Source organism: Chiloscyllium plagiosum, unplaced genomic scaffold (genome assembly GCF_037043375.1).
Source record: "Chiloscyllium plagiosum isolate Xiang-an unplaced genomic scaffold, Cpla_swu_hap1 HiC_scaffold_30, whole genome shotgun sequence".
In the NCBI taxonomy this organism is placed as follows: Eukaryota; Metazoa; Chordata; class Chondrichthyes; order Orectolobiformes; family Hemiscylliidae; genus Chiloscyllium; species Chiloscyllium plagiosum.
In genome coordinates this window covers 34,244,649-34,267,064 of record NW_028270168.1, presented here as the reverse complement: position 1 = coordinate 34,267,064, position 22,416 = coordinate 34,244,649, and the positions used below count along the sequence as shown (strand labels likewise).

Below are 22,416 nucleotides of genomic sequence, written 5' to 3'. Positions count from 1 at the left end.
TGATCTCTAGCATTTTTGTTTTCAGTACAGATTCCAGCATCTGCAGTAATTTGCTCCTTCCATCCAAATGCATCAACTTTCCAAAGGGGAAGACTGCAAAATCCCAATTGATTTCACCCCCTGATTTCAACCAGCTGATTGTTCTTAACCTACAGCTGGAATCACTCCCCTGGGCTAGCAACGAAAAAACAAGTGCTAGGACAGAACCAAAGATCTCCTGATGATTATAGCAAAGGATGCTGACAGGCATTACTTTACTGGTCAAACAATTAGGAAAGAAAGTAAGGAATGGGCTCAAAATCTCAATTTTTCTTATTGTAGTAAGATTCAGAGTCAATCATTTAAATTACACAATTAAACTCCAAACATACACAAATTGTGAACATTCGACGTCCTTTTTTTTAACATGGAAACTACAGAAAATGTTGAATTTCTACTAAGTCAAAGCAACTTGCTGTAAATGTATAGACTCCAGCTGCACAATGACTGATAAATGCATGAATATCAAAGCCAACAACATAAGGTTCTAAAAGATACCATTGATGTCAATGTTTGACATCAAGTACCTAATAAAAAAGTGAAACAACTGTCAAATTCTCAGTTCTCGTTTGTTCATCTTGCTAAGTAGAAGTGCTTTAGGCAAAATCTTGCAGTATTTCTTTTAAAATTGACATTCTAATTTAACTCCAGCCAATGATTGCTAACACTTCAGCTGAGATGACAATTTTAAAGAGTGTTATAGACCAAGTTTTCACATTGAGCCGTAAAAGGAGTATTGGAGTGATTAATCAAAATCTTTGATAAGAGATAAAACTTAAGATGGGTCTTGAAGCGAAATTTAGGGGTGGAATTCCAGAGCTTAGGACATTATCGGGCTGAACTGGCAGCTGCCAATGCAAATTAGGAATGCATAATCATCCAGACTTGGAAGAGACAATCAGTCCTCATTTTCGACATTCTCATATGCATTTTCCATTGCTGAGGCATTGGGACCTTTCCTGATCTTTCTTAGCAATCCAGTGGCATGGAGACCATATTCATTAATGCTAGTGATGTACCCAATACAGATCAAAGATCAAACCTGGGTCTATCACAGCGGTGGATACATCTACTGAGATACTGGAGTGTCAAATGCACAATATTGGACAGTGTAATGCATAAAAGAGCAAAATCAAAGCCAACAGAAGCTGCTGTTTATTTTTTTTATTGTGTAAGCATTTAGAAACACATAAATGAAAATGTAAGTCAGACAGGACAACTACACTACAAAGCAGACATTGCATGCTGCTGATCACAGCTCTCTTGTTAAACAATACACAGTATACTCTGACTTACCAGCATCAAAGCTTTTACAATAGTGTTATATATGAACTTTGCTTTGGTGATTAATAAAAGAAACATGCATAACATTCTGTTATATGTAAACTCTCTTGTGACATATGGGACTGGCCCACCACTCTCAAAAGCATTAGGTTACAAATCACGTATTAAAAACAAGAAAACACTTTTGGAAGAGAAACAAATAAAAAAAAATGCACACGCCAACAATGTTTGGCAATTTTACACATTTTTAGTGGTAACATAAAGGGAACTTTGATGGGTACAACAAACTGGAATGTATGAATCATTGCAAGGCAACCATCAATATGGCAGCATTGCTGGCAGATATTCCACAGGCAAGGCATTAGACACCCTTTAAATAGCATGATTTCGGATCTTGCCATCTCCCTTTTTAATCATTCTCAGTCTCTGTTAACAATACTAACAGGAGTGAACTGTGTTGGCAGAGCTAGCCTGTCGTTTAGGTGGACAATCAAATTGAATACCCTGCAGTGCTGAAAGGAGTTAGGGAGGAAGATACCCATTGGAGATTGGTCACCCACAGACAGATAATGCAAACAGGCTTTCCAAATTAAAGGGGCTAACCTTACATCTGTGGTATGTTGAACATGAATGCAGTTTATTGATCAGGCTCCTTCAGACGACGCACCTCCACAAAACAGTGATACAATCAGCTTATCTAAAATAACTTTGCATATTAATAATGCTCATCTGATTGTCATACCCAATCCTGTCCTCATTTGCTACTTCCAATAACACTCATCCACAGTAATTAGAAATGGGGTCACAGGCCAATTATTCCCTCGAGTGTGTTTGCTGAGGGCACTTGAGCTTAGCCACCAGGATCGTATAACAAGACGACCTCTGCACTATTTGAGTAATCACTCCTACACTCTATGAAATTAAAGATACTGGACTAACAACTATTATGTTTCTTGCAACAATTCACGACACAACCTCTTCTTTCAACACCATGAATAGAATACCCACACTGACTACCATTCTACAAGCATCAGTAGCACCATACCAATAGACTAATGTTAAGCAAGTTCAACCACATGCTACCACCTGCTAATCCCTATCTCACAGATAAAGCATCACATAAATGTACCCTCCAAATAAGATTCACAAATTAGTCATTAACTTCAAAATTAAGTCCACAATACTAGAATCTCTTATGACTTGTAGCCCAATCCTTTTTGTTGCAAGGTGCTTAACCATTATACATAATGTCAGGTTGGGATCATTTGTGATTTTCTTCAAAGATAATGATTAATATTATAATGGACATGATATATTCAAACTGTACATGTGAACACCAAGAGACACAACCTGGAATCAAAGATCAGGTGCATTTGAAAATCTATTAGCTTTAATCCATTTGGTATAAACAGGGCTTCATATTTACAGTAAGGCTTCAGATTGAAGCCAGTAACACTGCAGGAATGTTTGTATTTACAATCCTTTGATCTACCCACTTTTCAACAATTGAAATGTAACATAATCATGAAATTTCACCAAAATGTAATAGGTTATCTTGTACAGCGTTCAGTAAATAGGATGCTCAATATGGGCAGGGGGACAATAATATAAACTTTAGCTTTTGTCTTCAAATGGTATCTTTAGAATTGCTGACTAAACACAGCTGAACCAAAATTTGCATCCCACAACTCTGCTTATATTGCAGTTCTGCTTATAATAATTTCCAAATATGTCCCATTTAACTCAGTCAGAGGTACAGTCTTAATGAGACTGATTAATAGCAATACCTTTGATTAACTCAAAAGTTAATCAAAGGTATTGTCACCCCCCCCCCCCCCCCCCCCACCAAAGGTGCACCATCTCTCTCTCTGATAATAGTCAAGACATATATGGGAAACCACAACTGCTTCTATTTCAATATTATGTGATGCAAATTCCAAACACAGTTTGTCGTCTCAGCCTTAAATCTTGTCCAAACAGACTGAGACTTTCCATATAAGGTGTAAAACAGTCTGTCTCTTTTTCTTGTTACTTGGTTTATTTATCCAATCAATGCAGTGCCAAGTCCAACCAGGCATTTCTGAGCTTATTTTGAAGCCATCAAGCCATTTCGTGTCCCTCAGTCAAATGAGTGCTAACCCAGTCTGAGATCAGATCCATTTTCTGTAAATACTGACAGATATGACAGGCTCAACTTTCCATTTCAGTTTTAACAAATAGCCCAAATTAGTCAGCTCATTGTCTGCACAAGTTCTGCATAATAGCTGAGATTGTTCCACCTGAACAGCCATTTGAATCTCACAACTGGAATTAGGAAGTGATCAAGTGACTTGAGAACTGATTCTTGGAGCAGGGAAAATGGACAACTAAACCGGGCTGCTTGTAGACAAAGGATCATGGTCATCCACCACATATCAATTTCCTTCCGTTTTTCATGGCAGTTCCAATATATTTTGTGCATTTCTAATAAGCACCCAGAGAAAGTAACATAAGGTGCTTTATTAGTGAATGAGTTGATGTCAATTCTGGTTGATCTGTGTAAATTAATAATGTACCTAATTCTGAAAATCTACTTAATAGATACCTCTGATATCTGGGATGCAATGGCTCTGTTAAGGTAAGGAGGAGCTCAGTGTTGGTAATACAGATGCAATCCCATATTCTGTTGTACAATAGAAGACCAATTGAGGCGATTCTTCTCAGAAAATTTCAATAAACAAGACCTTTTCAGTCATTTGCTGTCATCATTTCAGAAAATCAACCCGACTATTTTTCTCTGCTTTAATTCTATTCAACTATTTAAGTCTGTTTTCTCTCCACAAATGCTGCCAGACCCGCTGAATTTCTCTAATAATTTGTTTCAGATCTTCAGCTCTTTTGTTTTATCCTCCTGCATTTCTGTTACATCATCTAATTGTTTCTTGTAAATCAATCTGTTGTTGCGTTTTAACCACACCCCTGACAATCCATTCCAAACAATTATCATCTTTCAGAGAAATAGTTCCAGATATCTGTCCTAAATTTCCCCTGCACTGCACAAAACAAAAATGTTCTCTTTCTCTGCTAGACATCTTTGGTCTCACAAGTATCCTTAGAGATCCACACGCAAACCCTTGATGTCTGACATAATGTTCAGAGTACTTCACTCCTATTATTCTGTTCATTTTCACCAAATGGGAAAAAGCTGCCTGCTAAGTTCAGAGCCATGTGGTTGAATGAAAGTCAGAACCAACTGAAAAGTCATTTACCCAATGAGAGATATTACAAAAAAAACCTGCAACATCCTGACACGGCGGGCTGGAAAAGGGGCATTACAAAAAGGACAAAATGTTCTCTACAGGAAATAATGTGCATAAGTCAGGCCTGTTTTTGGGATCTGGCCCCACTTGTTTCAACAGCAAATCTTCTAATGTGGTCAGTTGCCAACTGAGAAGCATCCTCCCAGAGTGTTATCCAATTAGGGAGAGGGAAGGCAGATGGGAAGGGCCATCAAAGTGATTGAAGGAAACGCCATTTGACAGCCCCACTCAGAATGAGCGTGTGGCTCAGGTAAATGGAATAGGACGCGACAAGATGGAGATGCATTGTTAATGCTGGAAGCAGCAGCCCAAACCCAACTCCCTGAATGATCAAATGGATGCACTAGCTGGGCAATCTCATCCACATGACAGCATTTACCTATGGATGTGCTGAATGGAATCTACGTACTTAGAGATCTTTGACCTCCTGAAGTCCTTTTGCCTCTTATGAGGAAATGAATTACCATTGTAGTAGGGATCTCGTGTACCTCTGGGAAACCACCACTGCCCTTGGAAAATGCTAGTTCATTGGTATTATATTGGTGTCAACTGGTTTCTTGCTGCTGGGTGGGTTGCATCTAGGAATGCAGCCAAAACCTGGGAAAACCAGCTGGAGGAAAGTGAACATCGAGGAGCCAGTACGACAGTCTGTTCAAAATTTACCCACTCTCCACTCATCTCCAAAGTGAAAATTCCTCACAATAAATCTGAATCACTCTGCCTCATCCTTACCCTTTTGAAGATTATGCTTCATTCTGCAATTGGTTTTGTTGGGACTTTTGAATATCTGATTAAGTTACCATTCTTCACATGTGATTCTAGGCTGTGAATTTCAGGGGCTGGTTGTGGGTATGAAGTCCAAGTCAAATTCTGTCCATTGATATCCACAAACATATACTTCCACAAGGAATCTCCCAAAAGTGATCAATAGCAAGGGTCTTGGATCATCTTCAAACTTGCTTGTCCAATCATTGTGCTACCCCAGCATGATTGAGATCAGCAAATTCAACACAGTGCAAGGATCAAACCGAAGTCCTTCATGTCTCAATGGTTCAGTAACATCCCAACTTGGGCAAGGGTACAAAATAAGTGGAATTGGATTGACTGCTTATTATACACCAGCCTAATTTATCTTTTCAGGGAAGCTAATAGAAAGCAAAAACAAATCAAGTAGAGTGTCCAATTTGCAAGAATTTCATTTGCAAAGGTAAGGGGTTCTTGTGGTGCAGTGGTAGCATCCCTACCTCAAAGCCAGAAAATCTGAGTTCATATTCCACCTGCTGCAGACACGTATAAAAATCGCCACAGTTTATTTAACACTAATGGTAACATGCATGATGTCGGATTGGCTATACGTCACCCAATTTGTATTTTAGTCCCTATGCCTTTAATTACTGAACTGTTTGGAAAGCTACACTGCTGAGTATTTTAGACATGTGATATGAATATGATAGTTAATTCTATGGAATAAATAAGTGCCCATTTTGATGCCCTACTTGATGACTGAAAGAATAACTTTGCTCTTGTTCATCCTCCCTAGAGAGTTTCTGAGCTTCACTGATAAGGGAGAAAGGCATTAGGGAGAGGAAGTAATCTATTAAATCTTTATTGTACAAGTTGAGACATGTACAAAATGTCATTAGAAAAGTGTGAGAGGACAGGCTTTTTCAGAGACACAAATTGTGCTTTAAATGGCTTAAAGCTGCACTGGTGCAATTTGAGAGTAGAAAAATACATGAAGAGTGGAACTGGTGTCAGTGGTCAATTCATAAGTCACTGTTACATTCACGACAAAGAATGTCATCCTTCTCGGGGAAAAATCCTTTCCCCACCAGCGAAGCTGAACATCGCGAGCAGGTGAAGCAACTCTGATGCCACTGGCGATCTTCAAAGGAAATGTATTTGCCACCTCCGAAACCTTCAGAGAAAGAAGAGACATTTTTGAACATTGTTACTCAATTGTACTGAGTAGTCCAAATTTAGACAGAGTGAAAGTGAACTCTCTCCAATAACAGCACCACAGACACAGCACCTCCAGTTTGTGCGACCAGAAAACCTTTCCACATCTGAGAACATTTTTTATGGGAGAGATTGAGAAGGGTAAATGCAATTGCACAATTGCTTCCTGTGACTACAACTTCAATTATTATTAATGATATGGTGCATGTGAACTACTTTGACCCATATTGGCCATTCTGTAGAAAAATTGTGGCATGTTAAATCATTGTTTTCAAAGAATTGAGGGTCTCAATCGCCTCTAGTTCTGTAGGATTCTTGCAAATACAATACCATATTTAACTTTTCTTCCTTTTCAGAAAAATTCAATGGATTCTCAATTGAATGACCATATTTTAGTAAATCTGTTGAGCCAATTCATAGAGATTATCAAGCCACATAGACTTGAACATTCACAATTTGACTTTCAGAGCTGTTTTCTCCTGACCCCTGACCCCATATTCTCTTAAGGTCTAAGCTGAACATACTTGGCTGCCAATTACCTTGTCCAAACAGCCATTCCTCATGTGAGCCTGGCTAGAGTAGAACTCTACCCAGACAGCTGTGGAACAGAGGTGAAGGAGCAATCATGAAAAAGTGTATCATCATCAGCCAGATCAATAAAGATTATCTAAAATGGAACAACTGTGGTGGATTATTTGCCTTTGCCCAAGAGGATTGACGTTAATTATGGTGTCCTTTCAACTACCCCGCCCATTGCTCCAAGACTGTCAGTCAAGCTTGTGGCAATCCTGGTGACACCAACTCCTATATTTACTGAACTTGGGTTTTTTGTCAGAAAAACTAAAGCTTCAGTTGAAGGGGAGAATAAAATCAGCTATTTTGAAAAGTTCAGCGTCCAAATACTAGACATTTAAGAAATTGTTCCATTCATCCTCTGTTGAAGTTTTAATTTTGATGAGTGCTCATTCCTACATTTTAACACTTGACCTCTTAAAACGTTTTTCAACCGCATGATATTCTCAGCATTGACCACATTTAACTATAAAACACACCGAGTAGTTAAAATCCAGTAAATGGAGGACAAAACTTATTGTTACAAGTATTTGGATAGCTTGCTTAAACTATAATTCATGTATTTTACATAACTGCAAATCAGAGTTACCTAGGTAATCCATTAACGGCCCTCTTAGTAACCCAAACAATCATTCTATACACATTAGCACTGTTGTTATTAATCAAAGAGTCATAACACATTGACATCCTAATTTATAAAGCTTTGTGTTTGCAGATCAAAAGGCCTTGAAGAGCTGCTCATCAGCATTTCAATGTTCACTGCTGATGCTATTACTGTTAAGAGCCTTGTATTATTGTTTAATTTAAGAGATACTGCTGTGTGTACCTTACAATATTATCACAAAATATTTGATCTCCAAAAGGTTTTTTTAATCAAAGTTTTAACTCCAGTGTTTGGCATTTCACTAAGAAAAAACATTGGGGAATTTATCTTTCTGACTTCTGTCAAATGACATCCTTTCAAGTGTGACAGAAGGGTTTCTGATATTTCTGTGACTATGGTAGAATATGCCTGGAGGTGCAGTTTGTTACAGTTGTGAACATTTTCTCTCAGCTGGGAGTCTCAACTAAAAAAGAATCAGATATCAGAATCATAGCTTTCTAGTAAAAACAAAAGGATTAGCGGAATCAGTAAAGATTTGGAACTCACAGGAGGGCCAGAGATTACAAGAAATGACTGACAAAACATTAAAGCAACAAATATGATTGTGTCGACTACTGGCACCTGATTACAGAGGTTTTCTTTTGCAAAACAAATTCCTGCTACCTGTTTTCCTCTTTCAGCCACTTACCACAGGCCTCCCTCTAACTGATTGAAGAATATTCATTGACCAAGCGAAGAAGCGCAGCTTTTTTTATTCAGCCTAGACATGGGTGAAATGTCGCTAATTGAGTTTACAAACCCACATCAGAATCACAAATAAGAAAAGCTATGAGCACAGAGTTCAAACAGAGTTCGTGTGTATGGCTGATTTCTAACGTCCATGTACCTGCATTGAAATTTCAAATTGGATGATGAAGTATTTCTAACTCTAGAGTACTGAAAGTCTTCAGTCCCATGGTTTACAAAGGACGCTAAAGAAAATGGTGGCCTGGGGAAGCTGGTCAGTCTGAGTGTGACATTTCCATGTCTAACCCTAAGACGGCAGACAGTAAGGCAGCACGTGGCTCAGTGGTCAGCACTGCTGCCTCACAGTACTAGAGACCTGCATTTGATCCCAGCCTCGGGTGACTGTCTGTGTGGAGTTTGCACGTTCTCCCCATATCTGTGTTGGTTTCCTCCGGGTGCTCCAGTTTTCTCCCAGCATCCAAAGATAGATTGGTAAAAATGTTAAAAATTTCCCTGTAGCATCAAGGGATGGGCAGGTTCAGTGGGTAGCCATGGTAAAAACCCCATGCGGGGTTATTGGGATGGGAGAGTGGTGGTGAGTCTGGGTGAGATGCTCTTCGGAGGGTCAGTGCAGACTTGATGGACCTATTAGCCTCTTTCTGCACTATAGGGATTCTACGATTGTAGACGGCAGTTTGTGATTATGGTTAGGATACAATGCAACAGAGTGAGCAAACCGCACCATTTCCCCAAGACTGACAATAGCTAACTTAAGTAAGCAGGAAAATGATTAAGAAAACTAGTCTCTCCAGATTGCAAATGCAGCACTTTACAGTTAAAATACATTGGACTGCTGTCAGAATATGACATTTTAATTACTTTCTGCAGACTTTAGTTATGTTGGTATGTTAAAATAAAATGTTTTGTGCACAAGCTGTCATGGAGATGGGTTACTGGCCAAATCCATAATAGCTGGGCCCTCCACAGAAATGAATTATACGGTTACAAGGCAGAGGTGGGAGGTGAACGTGCTTCACAGTTGGCTGACGTCCAGTGCCTGACGTGCAAAATATTAATCTCAAATTGAGCAAAAGCAGAGTAAAAAGGATGATGCAATGTCTTACTGGGTTTTGTTGGAGACTGGATCACTTCAAACAGCACAATCCTCATTATAAAAGCACAAGGGAGCTTGTTTTATATCAGACCAGAATATGTCAACAGCCTGCGCAATCTCATTGTATTGATATTCAATGACACTCGTGGGATTTACACAAAAGAATCACCACATTGAAACAGCCAGCCATTTCCTGTTGGGTTATTCATTCTTCACAGGAACAGGCACCCTAATCTTATGTATCTGCTCAGTTTTCACATCATTTCATTGTCCTATCCTTCAACCAGCTATTTAACCTATTCTTAAATGTTGGTGTGATCTCTACCGCAATCATTAACTCTAATGGTGTATTTTGCAACTTCACAATCCTCTATGTAAAGACCTTTCTCTAGATCTTACACCTTTCAAAACTGTATTTTATATTTATGTTCCTGCGTTCTAGATTCCAAAGTCTTTGGAAATAATGGGCAGAATCTTCCCAGCTGCTGGCTAGTTAGTTGGGAAAATAGGTTACAGTTGGCAGAAATGAGATTCTCAGTGTTGAGGGAAAAACGTTCAATTTTCCAACAAAGCTTTGAAGTGAGATGTGCATTGTGCTAATGGACAGTGAGGGGCGTAATTGCATGTATTAGCATGTCCATTATTACAGAATTTCATCTCATTGATATGCAATCTCCCATCAACTGGATAGAAATAAGATGGCGATAACTCCTAACATGAAAGTCAATGAGAGTACCTTGCGACACCAGGTGGTTACTGCTCTAGTGGGGAAGTTGAGGGGGGAATCAATTGTAAGGATTGACGGCAGCATGCTGGAATGCAGTGGGGATAAATTCAAGATATAAAGGAGAAAGACAATATTACAATGGAGAGCCTGGGTTAAGGGGAACGCGGGTGCCCTATTTGTCTGAGAAGCAATTATTTTTGTTCCCTCGCTATTTGCATGGTAAACGGCAGCTCTCAGCTGGCAGAACTTGACTGGTGCATAGCTGGGCTTTAGAAATGGAAAAATCCCAGGATGTCCTGGCACTGTGAGAGTGGCGAGAAGGTGGATATACTGAGTGAGACACTGTAAAGACATTATGCATGGGTAATGAGGTAAGTTTCAGGGAAGCATGTGAGAAATCATGAACAGAAATCCTCCATGAAACTCGACAAAATTGACACTTAGCCAACTTCTGTTAAAATTCAGTTTAAAGTTTCTTTCAACTTTGTTGCAAAATCTTAAGCACTGTCACAATAGTAATAGAAGTACGTGCTATTGGTTTCCAAATTCCATAATTGGATCTTCATGCCCAGGGCTTCCATGGACAGAAATGGTATTACAAAGAAAAAACACTGACTCGAAACAGCCACAACAGTCATCTGATCACAACTTGGCCAAGTTGAGAGAACAAAGGAAGATAAACAAAGATAGTCTGAACCAAATTAACATGTTGTCAGAAGGCACTGGAACAGTAACCCCATCAGGCAAGAATCCTCCATTCCTTTACACCGTAATTCAAGTTTTCAAGAATGGGGATGAAACTTCACTTAGTCAAAAACCTAAAGAAACACATTCCTTCTAATAATAGAAATGTACAATACAAACTTGTATTTCAAGGAAAAAAAGGCAAAATACTGCAGATGCTGGGGATCTAAATTTTAAAAAAGACTAAGTGCTGGAAATCTCAGCAGATCTGACAGCACCTATGGAGACAGAAAACAGAGTTAACATTTCAAGTCTGATCAGATTCTTTGTTGGATTTAAGAAGATTCTTTCTTCACAGATGTTTTCAGATCTGCTGAATTTCTCCAACATTTTCTGTTCTTATTACATTTCAAGGAACTGCTCTTGGTCAAGCAAAAGCAACACTGACCAGCTGGAGTAAGTACTCTCTTGGCCTTTTAACGGGGTAAAGTGCCTGACGATGGAACTGATCAAACGGTAATATCAGAATACCAAAAGCATAAAGGCTAGCTGATGTATTTGCTACGGCTGATGACTCAAGACACCAATTAACAATTATGGTATCAGGATAAAACCTTACCTTCTAAGGATATCCTAATGACTTTAATCCATATATTTCTTTCCTTTCCTTTAGTACTGAACGTGTTTTAAACTTTGAACCAGTGTGCATGTATACTTGACATCTTATTTTTCTTGGCATTATCAGATAATAAAATTGTTTTTGCTTACACTCAAAAAAACCTTGTAATTGGCTCCTTATGGATATAATTGATATTAGGTAACTATATTCTTATTAGAGGTCTGCACTTCTGCTCGAAAAGAATCTTAAACCTTTTCTTCAGCCAAGCAAGGAGGTTCAGCCTTCATCACCTGATGTTTACAAATCGAACCATAATTGTTTGTTTTAAGGAAAATAACCCCAACTTTCAATACATACTTCATAAATGATAATTACTCATCCCAGGCAGTCTTCTAGAAAATCTGCATGGAACCTTCTAGAAAGCCTTGATATTCTTCGTGTTGTATGAAACTGAAGATTGTGCACAATACCACAACTGTGGTTGTATTAATTTTTTTATATCATAATTACATCTGAATATTTTCATCTACTCTTTGCAATTAAGCACATTTCTTTAGCTTGCTTTTAGAAAAATGGCCTTATCCAAGCAGTTTTGAACATGAACTACCTCTTCTTTTATGTCATCCCCCTTTTTTCCTTCAATCTTATGATTTTTAAACAAAATGCACCACTTCACATTTCTAATGCACCATCTTGAACAACCCTTCATAGTTTTTGTTTTTCTTTAGAGTCCATTTACTTTGTATCCTATGTTTGAATTGTGTACGAAAGGGATCAGCAAGTACCTGTATTTCTAAATGGTGGAATGTGAAATGAAGGGTTCCCTCAGTAGCACCTTTGGGACACTTCCATCCACAATTTTCTTAACTTCTAGTCAGCCTCCTCATATCTCGCCCTTCACTAATCTAGTTTGCTCTCCTTCCCGATTGCATGCTATTTAATCTCTTCCAATTGTTTTTGGATGGTTCACCAAAAGTTTTCTGAAAAGCCCAAATGTAGCATGTTTATTGCAGTGTCCCAATCCACCAAATTAGTCACTTCAGAAAACGCTACCAATTCTGATCAAAAACCCACATTGTTTTAATTACTTCTCCATCTAGATATTTAGTAACTTCACCTTTACTCAAAGATTGCAAAAGATGTTAAACTAACTTGCCTGCTCTTACTTTGGATTTCTCTGCTGCTCATTGTGAAACTGTATTACAGTGGCAGCTCTCCAGATGTCCAGGGCAAGCCTCTCTCAACTGTTCCAGACAGCATTTTGAACTTTGACCACTTATTCCGCATTTTACATACAGGATCCTCAGATGTATACACTCTGATCCTTGTACCTTTGTTGTCCTTTAGTGTAACTAATCCTCCAAACCTTCCCTTTCATTTCAGCTTTTTCTCAAATGTTAGTCTTTTTCATAAACAGTAAATTGCTCATTAATTTTCTGCCAACTCTGGCTCATCCTTTCCAAACTCTCTCAATCCTCACATCTCAAGACCCTCAAAGTTTGACACTTATTTTGCAGAATGCATTATTGTTTCTTTGTAAATATGATTGAGGTTACCTTATACTCCTTCCTGGCTTTACAGATCTTTTTTAACATTTGGCCTTACTTTCCCTTATTTTAAAATAAATGGTGTAAAGATTTTTCTTAAAGTAAAATCAACTTCAGTTTGGGGTCAAGTTCACAGTAACCTTGGATTGATCTGAATAAATTATATCTGCTGCTTTGCATAAAAGACTCTGTGGCTTTATGACATGCAATCAGCATTCTCTCTGATTTTCATTCTGACTGTGCAAGTCTCTGAGGGTCTAGTACCAGACAGCAGTGCCGCAGTCAATGCATCAATACTGATTGCCATGCACAGATCTTAACAGTGGCTTTGCGTATGCAACCGCACATCTTCAAGGGAACAAGCAACATTAAATTGATCATCTAAAGCATGCCCTGGGTTCCCTTTTCTGGGACCATTCTGCTGTTAAATTCGTACTTTTGGTTTTGCATCCAGACTCTAAATCAAATGAGTAACTGGCCTTTATGAGGATAATGTAACTATAAATCCACATGTCTGACATAACCAACTGTCAGAAATCTTAATCACAAGAAGCTGTGGTATACTGAGAATCTTAACATTGCTTAATGAAAATTAAGTTATGATCATAGGCTGTTAATTAATTATAAAGCCACCTCTCGTTCATTACAGAGCTATGAGAGTCAGTACTTGTTAATGAGCAGAAATCCCATAAGGGTTAACTGTATGATCCCACGCTTCCAGCAGCAAAGTTAGATATAAAAGGAGCTTGTGCAAGAGATGGGCTCCAAAGCTGTAACCACAATTCTTCAGCCAGAGATCCATGAGCACAGCTTCCCAGGGGGACTGTGGAATTAGCAACACAGTTCAAGACAGTATTAGATTACCCTTCATTATTACAGCATTGCCTGCACTTCAAACGAGCAGAATTGGCAAGTAGATTGGAACTCTCCGTCAAACCTATTTCTTTCTTTTTGTCATCTTCTCTGATATCTCAAATGGCTCAGTAAAATTTTATTTCATAATGTTCTTGCAAAGAATGTCTATGGATTTTGTAATATGGTAAAGGTGCCATACAAATCCAATCTGTTGATATAAAAGGCACTGTATAAATGTAAGTCAATTTCCCACAGGGAATATAGTCATTAAACCTGGAAATGAACGTACTGGAGGTCCATTTTGAAATATACGAGATATGTTGGACCAATAGGTGTCATTCACCAGCTTTACTGTTTTCTCTCTTTCTGGATTTGCATCCACCTAGCAACTTTCCTGAACTCAGAACACTTTAAACTAGTTTACAGATAACTTTAAAAAGTGATCAGACTTTAAAAGTATTTAATGTAAGAAATTCAGTAGACAATTTGCACTGGTTTTTCTATAATATACCACAAGATCTTTAAAATCTGCCTAGGAAGGCGGATGAGGCTTTAATTTAGAAAGATATTGGAAAGACAACACACCTCTGATAGTACAGCACTGCGTCCGTATTACTGAACCTCAACAGTGTCAACCTAGATAGCATGCTCAGATTTACGGAGTAGGACTTAAATCTGTGACCCTCTTTTCAGAGGTGAGCAGATGGACACATTCTTTTGTCTTGTACAAACTATTGTGCCAAAACAAACCATGGTCCATAGTCCTTCAAGCTGGAGAAGGAAATAGTTAACTAAAAATTATAAGCAACTTGGATTGTCAAATTTTAATGATGTTTCTGTCAACATCTCTGGTAGACAAAGTTTAAGTGAGATTCACCGAGATCTCCCGATGAAGACAGCCACTTTTAATCTTACTTCTCAATAAATGAAAGTAGAATTTAAGCAGTCTATCATGTGGCACTGGACACCAGTTTCATGAGAAACATTGTAGAAATTCTAGCACTGTTGCAAGATAATCGGATCATTCAACATTTCAGTCAAATTGGCAAAGACCCAGCAGAGTACTGTTGCAAAATGTTGAGGGTACACAGCTGTTTACCTGTGATGGGCTTGGCACAGGCTGCACACTTCTTGGCATACAGGTTTCCAAAACACTTGAGGCAGTACGGAGAGTCCTCCCGGGAGGTGAATTGCTGGCCAGCCAGCTGAGTCTTGCACCCATTGCAGACAAAGCATTCTTTGTGGTAAGGTTCATCATGATAAGTAACACCTCCTTTGGTCAAAGCCTGCACATTCAGAAGAAATAATTAGAATCATCCCCGTATCAGATTAAATTGACACTAGCTTTCTAAAGAAGGATATTCAGCAGATTGTAGACTTGAAGAACATTTTTCAGAGACAAGAACAATTGAAGTAATAGAAGAAACTGAGTAGATTGAGTTTTGGGAGCTGATGGCCTCGTGGTTTTATGGCTGGACTGTTAACCAAGAGACTCAGGGAATGTTTTGGGGACCTGGGTGCGAATCCAGTCATAGCAGATGGTGAGATTTGAATTTAAAAAAAAATCTGGAATTATAGTAATGATCAAAATATTGTCGATTATCAGGAAAAACACATCAAATTCACTAATATCCTTTATGGAAGGAAACTGCCATAGTGGCCTACATATGAATCCAGACCCATAGCAATATGGCTGACTCTTAACTACTCTCTGGGCAATAAATGCTGGCCTGGCTAATAATGCCCTCATCCTATTCATGGATTAAAAAAAACATCTTCATGCTTTTAAGGAATAGAACTGGAATGCGAAAGTAATGCTCGTAAACCAAAGGGCTATCAGGCTGAACACTAACCTGGATGCTGATCCATGCCAGCTAACTCTGCACAGTAGCAAGAGAACAATACATGGTAAATGCAGTAGCTTGCTTTCATGACAGCTTACTGTCAATTATTTGGATGTCCAAACACAGTCATATGATTAAGAGAGAAGAACATTTTTATTCTCCATCAAGCCAAGTTTGTTCTTCCCATCATATGAGTCACACAGAGATTGCTGTTGTAACTGTGCTGGGTAGGGACGAACCCTAGGCAAACAAACAATGGACCTAAGAAAATCCTCTGACATAAGCTACTGACTTAGCTGCTGAATTGGAGGTTGAGTTCGGTCAACGTACACTTCCTAACACTAAAACTGCAGGATCTCAAAACACGCAGCTATGTAACATTATAGAGGTAAAAACAATGACTGCAGATGCTGGAAACCAGATTCTGGATTAGAGTGGTGATGGAAAAGCACAGCAATTCAGGCAGCATCCGAGGAGCAGGAAAATCGACGTTTTGGGCAAAAGCCCATCATATTCCTGATGAACGGCTTTTACCCGAAATGTCGATTTTCCTGCTCCTCGGATGCTGCCTGAACTGCTGTGCTTTTCCAGCACCACTAATCCAGAAGCTAGAAAACATTACACAGGCCTAATCACTGTGTGATCATTCTACTGTACCAGTAGTGAAAAATAAGAGATGGTCGAACTTTCTACAAATCACTATTTAGGCCTTAGCTGAAATATTCTGTCCAATTATGGATGTCACACTTAAGGAAGAATATCATGCACTTGGAGATGGTGCAGAGGAGGTACACCAGATTAATGACAAGTGAAACCAGAGAAGCTGAGATTTTCTCTTTGGGGATGCGAAGATGAAGATATTTAACTTAAGATTTAATGAAGGTATTAAAAACAATGGCATGTAAGTGGAGTAGTAAATAAGAAGAAACTATTTTGAATGATAAGAGGGACAGTAACCAGAGAATGTGGATTCAAAAACTTTTGCAAAAAACAGGCAGGTAATGGCAAAACAAAAATTGGGAGATGGGAAGTTTTAAAATTAGTATTTTCATGGTCTGGCATGGATTGGCTGAAAGGATCAAAAGTACTCTTCAAAAAGAAACTTGATAAATAATGGAGAAGGATACAATATGTTGGGCTAAGAGTAACGGGATGTGGGTCAAACTAATTGGACATCTACATGCTGACACAGGTGACGATGATGAACTGAATGGCATCCTCTTTGCATACTCACTCACCAAATAAGGGTCATTTTAAAAACTTGAGCAAAGTAATATGATTACCAGTGGAAGTGTTGGTAGTACCACTTTATCATGAAAGATGCAGAATAATCAGTTATTGGGAGATTTAATGATCTCCTCATTTGCATTAGTTTTACTGCTGAATAAATAGAGTCCTTATTAAGAGATCTGAACTGGTCAATCAAATTTTCAACTGCCAGAATTCTCTTGGTAAGATGGTTTATACATGGCTTAAATTGTAGCACATGTAGCCACACAGTTATATTTTCTTCCGTTTTCATAAAGATCTCTTAAAAGGACATGTACTGTAGAATGAGTATCCAAAGTAAAAGAACATTCAGCATCCCAAAGGTAAACAATGCTTTAGAGAGTCTTGTCAAATTAAGTGTCAGGCACTACCTTCTTGCAGCGGAAACAGCGTGGAGCAAAGTGGTTCTCATAGCAAGGCACACAGTAAATCTCACTCTTATCAGGAACAAAGGCCTTGGATCCAATTGGCTGCTCGCAGGTGTGACAAATAAAGCATCCTTCATGCCAAGTGCTGCCATTGTATTCAAGCTTACGGGTACCTGACACAGAAAAGTTAATTATCATCACACAACAATCACAGATAACAGTGGAACACCCCTGGGCTAGCTGAATTTCATGGTGTCTGGACCAAGATCCTCTCAAATGGTAGGAGAAAGTGAAGACTGCAGATACTGGAGATCAGAGTCGAGAGTGTGGTGCTGGAAACACCATTTCGGGCCTGAAATGTCGATTCTCCTGCTCCTTGGATGCTGCCTGACCTGCTGTGCTTTTCCAGCACCACACTTTCGACTCCACTCAGTGGTAGCATGGAATCAGAATCATAACTCAGTTGGGCAGATTTCTTCTTCAGCTTCTTGGGGTCAAAACTAAGAGTGGAAATGGTTATCATAAATGTATGTACAGGCTGCAACTGATTTCTTGTATATTAATACCTACCTTCAAGTGCAGATGCTGGAGAGGTGTAATATACAGTTTGATGAACTGGGTTAGACTGTGGAGGTATGTGTCCGTGCTCTTAATATTAGTGCACAGGTCATTCTTTCACTGTGTACCCTGACGTCACCCTCATTGATTTTCCATGCTCATCTTAAGGTGCTGCTGGATTGGACAATGAATATCCCTTACTCCTTCACCCAAACAAAAGACTGTATCAAGACCCTCGAAACATGAACACTGGCAAAATATTCAGACGGTGGTGGAAGTTCATGTACGCACCAGCAAGCAAGAGCATCACTGAACCCTACTACCCTTCCTAGGAGAAAGTGAGGGCTGCAGATGCTGGAGAGTCTGAATTGAAAAGTGTGGCATTGGAAAAGCACAGCAGGTCAGGCAACATCTGAGGAGCAGAAGAGTCTACGTTTCGGGCATAAGCCCTTCATCAGGAATGTGGAGGGGGAAGGGGACTGAGAGATAAACCAGGGTGGGGGCAGGGGGTGCTGCGGGGAAGGCAATACTCAGATACAGGTGGTGGGGGGGGGAAATCGTGATAGGTTGAGAGGGAATTACCACCCCCCCCCGACCCCACATCCACCAATCGCTTTGTCAGCTAATCTTCCCCGCAGCCCCATCCCCACCCTCCCTATTTATCTCTCAGCGTGCTTCCCCCTTCACATTCCTGATGAAGTGCTTATGCCCGAAACATCGACTCTCCTGCTCCTCAGATGCTGCTTGACCTGCTGTGCTTTTCCAGTGCCATACTTTGGCTGCTACTACCCTTCCTAGTCAAGAAACACATCTCAAGATACTTCTATTGTCACCATGTTTCCAGAGATCACAGAACTCAGCAAAAATGTACCTAGCATTAAAGTTGAGTTCTTCTTTTACTGTACTGGCAAATTATTTAACAACTGATCCCAGAGTTAATTGTATTTGACTACTATTTTCATCCAGAACTTCAAGGAGTGGTGAAGGACAGGATTGAAATCAATAAAAGCTGGCTGACTTTTCAATTTCTTTATCTTCCAACTAACCAAAGAGCAGAAACATGTGGGATTATCCATTGTAGGAAAGAATTCGTTTCAGGATTGGGAACAAATTTCAGCTGTAAGCTCACCCATGTGAAGCCTCATCGTTCATAGCTTACAAATCTTTCATGCTATGGACCCAATCATTACCAGCACGGGGAACTATACAAGTTCAATGTTTATATGTAATTTTGCTAAAATTCAAGGCCCTGATACCGGACTTCGAATTCTCTTGGAAATTTGATCAACAGAGAGCACTGAATGGAATTTCCATGGAACGTCTCCTGCTGTAACTGAGCATTTACTGAGTTTCACTTAGATACCTGATAATCTTCTGCCAAAGTTATGGTGGATGACCAGTAAGCGACAGTTCCAATGCCTATTCTCCCTGTATTATAATATGCTGGGTCCTCCATAAAAAGTTCCAGGGCAGAATGCATGATACTAGCCAGAGGCCACTGAAAGCCTCCATTCATCTGTACCTTTTAACATGGGTTAACCACACCATCCACTAAAGCCTGTCCATCATCAACCAGAGCAGCAGTACTTTACCCAGCTAGAGATTGATTCCCAAGTATTGAAATAGAGCCAGAGCATCACCTACAATGAGACCTCTTTCTGATCTTGTACAATTATCTGTGGTGACCCCCAAGAAACTTTCCTTGGACACCTGCAACTTGACATCCCTACCCTTGGTATATCCACCAAATCACATCAATGTTCGCTGAGGAGCTCCAGTTCTACCCCACTGCCAACTCTCAAACCTCCTCTGTCTTTAAATGGTCAGACTGCTTTTCTGAAATCTGATTAGGAGAAAATTTCTCCACTTAAGTATCAGGAAGATCAAAGCCAGTGGCTATGATCACTTGTCACCAACTCCATCCTTCTCCCTGGCAAACAGGGAGGTTGAATCAGACTGTCCACAAGTGCATCAAAAGGTTTCCCACCACTGCATTTGTCATCACTAGGACCACCTATTTCCACCTCCATGAACATAGAACATAGAAGAATACAGCACAGTACAGGCCCTTTGGCCCTCGATGTTGCGCCGATCCAAGCCCACCTAACCTACACTAGCCCACTATCCTCCATATGCCTATCCAATGCCCGCTTAAATGCCCATAAAGAGGGAGAGTCCACCACTGCTACTGGCAGGCATTCCATGAACTCACGACTCGCTGAGTAAAGAACCTACCCCTAACATCTGTCCTATACCTACCACCACTTAATTTAAAGCTATGCCCCCTCGTAATAGCTGACTCCATACGTGGAAAAAGGTTCTCACGGTCAACCTTTTCTAAACCCCTAATCATCTTGTACACCACTATCAAGTCACCCCTAAACCTTCTTTTCTCCAATGAAAACAACCCCAAGTGCCTCAGCCTTTCCTCATACGATCTTCCTACCATACCAGGCAACATCCTGGTAAACCTCCTCTGCACCCGTTCCAGTGCCTCCACATCCTTCCTATAGTATGGCGACCAAAACTGCACACAATACTCCAGATGCGGCCGCACCAGAGTCTTATACAACTGCAACATGACCTCAGGACTCCAGAACTCAATTCCTCTACCAATAAAAGCCAGTATGCCATATGCCTTCTTCACCGCACTATTTACCTGGGTGGCAACTTTCAAAGATCTGTGTACATGGACACCAAGATCCCTCTGCTCATCCACACTACCAAGTATCTGACCATTAGCCCAGTACCCCATCTTTTTGTTTCTCTTACCAAAGTGAATCACCTCACACTTAGCTACATTGAACTCCATTTGCCAACTTTCTGCTCAGTTCTGCAGCTTATCTATATCCCGCTGTAACCTGCCACATCCTTCCTCACTGTCAACAACTCCTCCGACTTTCGTATCATCCGTTCCTATGTTAGCTCATCAGCAGCTGATTTGATGCATGGCTCTTGCTCCATTTGACTTGACTATTCCAGCATACTCCTGGCCAGCTTCCCACATTCTAACCTCAGTAAACTTGACAATGTCCAATATTCTGCTACTTTGGTCTAATCGACATTCAGGTCTCATTCACCATCACCTGCACTGGCTTCAAGTTCAGTAATATATCAATTTGTTTTCCAATCTAGCTATGGTCTTGCCTCTCCCTATCTCTATAATCTTGTCCAGTTTGAAATCATTCCTGATGAAGAGCTTATGCCTGAAACATTGATTTTTCTGTTCCTTGGATGCTGCCTGACCTGCCGTGCTTTTCCAGCAACACACTCTTGACTCTGATCTCCAGCATCTGCAGTCCTCCCTTTCTCCCAGTTTGGAATCTTCCACGATATCTTTGCTTTTCAAACTCTGGACTCCCAATGCATCCCTAATTTAAACACTCCATTATTGGTGCCTGTGCATTCAGCAGATTTGTACCCAAGTTCCAGAATACTCTTCCTGCACCTCTTTCCTTGTTTAAGATGTTCCTTTAAAACCTGCCTTTTGGCTAAACCTTTGGATACCTGATCTAACATCATGTTATGTAGCTAAATCAATATTATTTTGAATGTTCTCTGAATTGCCTTAGGATCTTCATTACATTAAAGGTGCTGTATTATTACCAGTTGTTGTTGTTAAGCAGAGAAGGATTTGGGTTCTGCAACTTACTGCCAATGGATCAGAATGAGTCAGTCAGGATTCCGTGCAAATAAGAATTTTCTGTTACCTAATATCTTTCTGGCTGCTCATTGCAAAATGAAATGTTTCCAGTGTTGGTTATGCTTAACTGGCTATAACGTAAGGAGAATGTTGGAATGGCTCTATATCATGCAGCTGGTGAATGTGTACAATTTGGCTTGTAGACACATGTAAATGTACAAATCTTGAGCTCAGCAATAAAGAGCTAAAATAATTCAACAGGCTGAGTGAATAAGTCCAGGCTGAAAACAATTCAGGATTTCTGGTCCATTTATAGGTCAGATTTCTGATTCTTCCTTAAAATCGTAATTTTGAACATTTCATAAATAAGATGAAAAATGGCATTATAGATTTTGTTGATATGTGAGAAAGTGTTTTGACAAACTACTCCAGCAAGAGATGGGGTGGACGTGGGGGCTAGGTCAATAAAGCATTTGACAAATGAGATTAAAGGCCACATACCAGGCATGACGACCTTGTCACAAGCAATACATTTTGAGGAGAATTCACTGCAGTAGCAATCATTGCACAACAGCTCTTCTTCCTGACATGTAAAAGGCTCATCTGCCAGAGATCTGTCACAGCGATAACACCTGAAGCAATGCTCATGGTAGTGGCGGTCTTCGTAGAACAGCTCCTGATCGAGAATCAGAAAAAAAAAGCAG

General features: G+C 39.7%; 1 protein-coding gene across 2 annotated transcripts in view; it reads right to left on the bottom strand.

Annotated features, from left to right (window-relative positions):
- Window positions 1–1,188: 1,188 nt before the first annotated feature.
- The window catches only part of fhl3a (four and a half LIM domains 3a), a 114,497-nt gene continuing 93,269 nt past the window's right edge, over window positions 1,189–22,416 (bottom strand). For both annotated transcript variants that reach the window (XM_043717823.2, XM_087976873.1), the window contains 4 exons: window positions 22,214–22,388; window positions 17,515–17,684; window positions 15,130–15,316; window positions 1,189–6,540 (listed from right to left, as the gene is read on the bottom strand). In XM_043717823.2, the coding sequence (XP_043573758.1) occupies window positions 6,389–6,540; window positions 15,130–15,316; window positions 17,515–17,684; window positions 22,214–22,388 (684 nt within the window). In that variant the 3' untranslated portion in view covers window positions 1,189–6,388. The remainder of the gene's footprint in view (window positions 6,541–15,129; window positions 15,317–17,514; window positions 17,685–22,213; window positions 22,389–22,416) is intronic.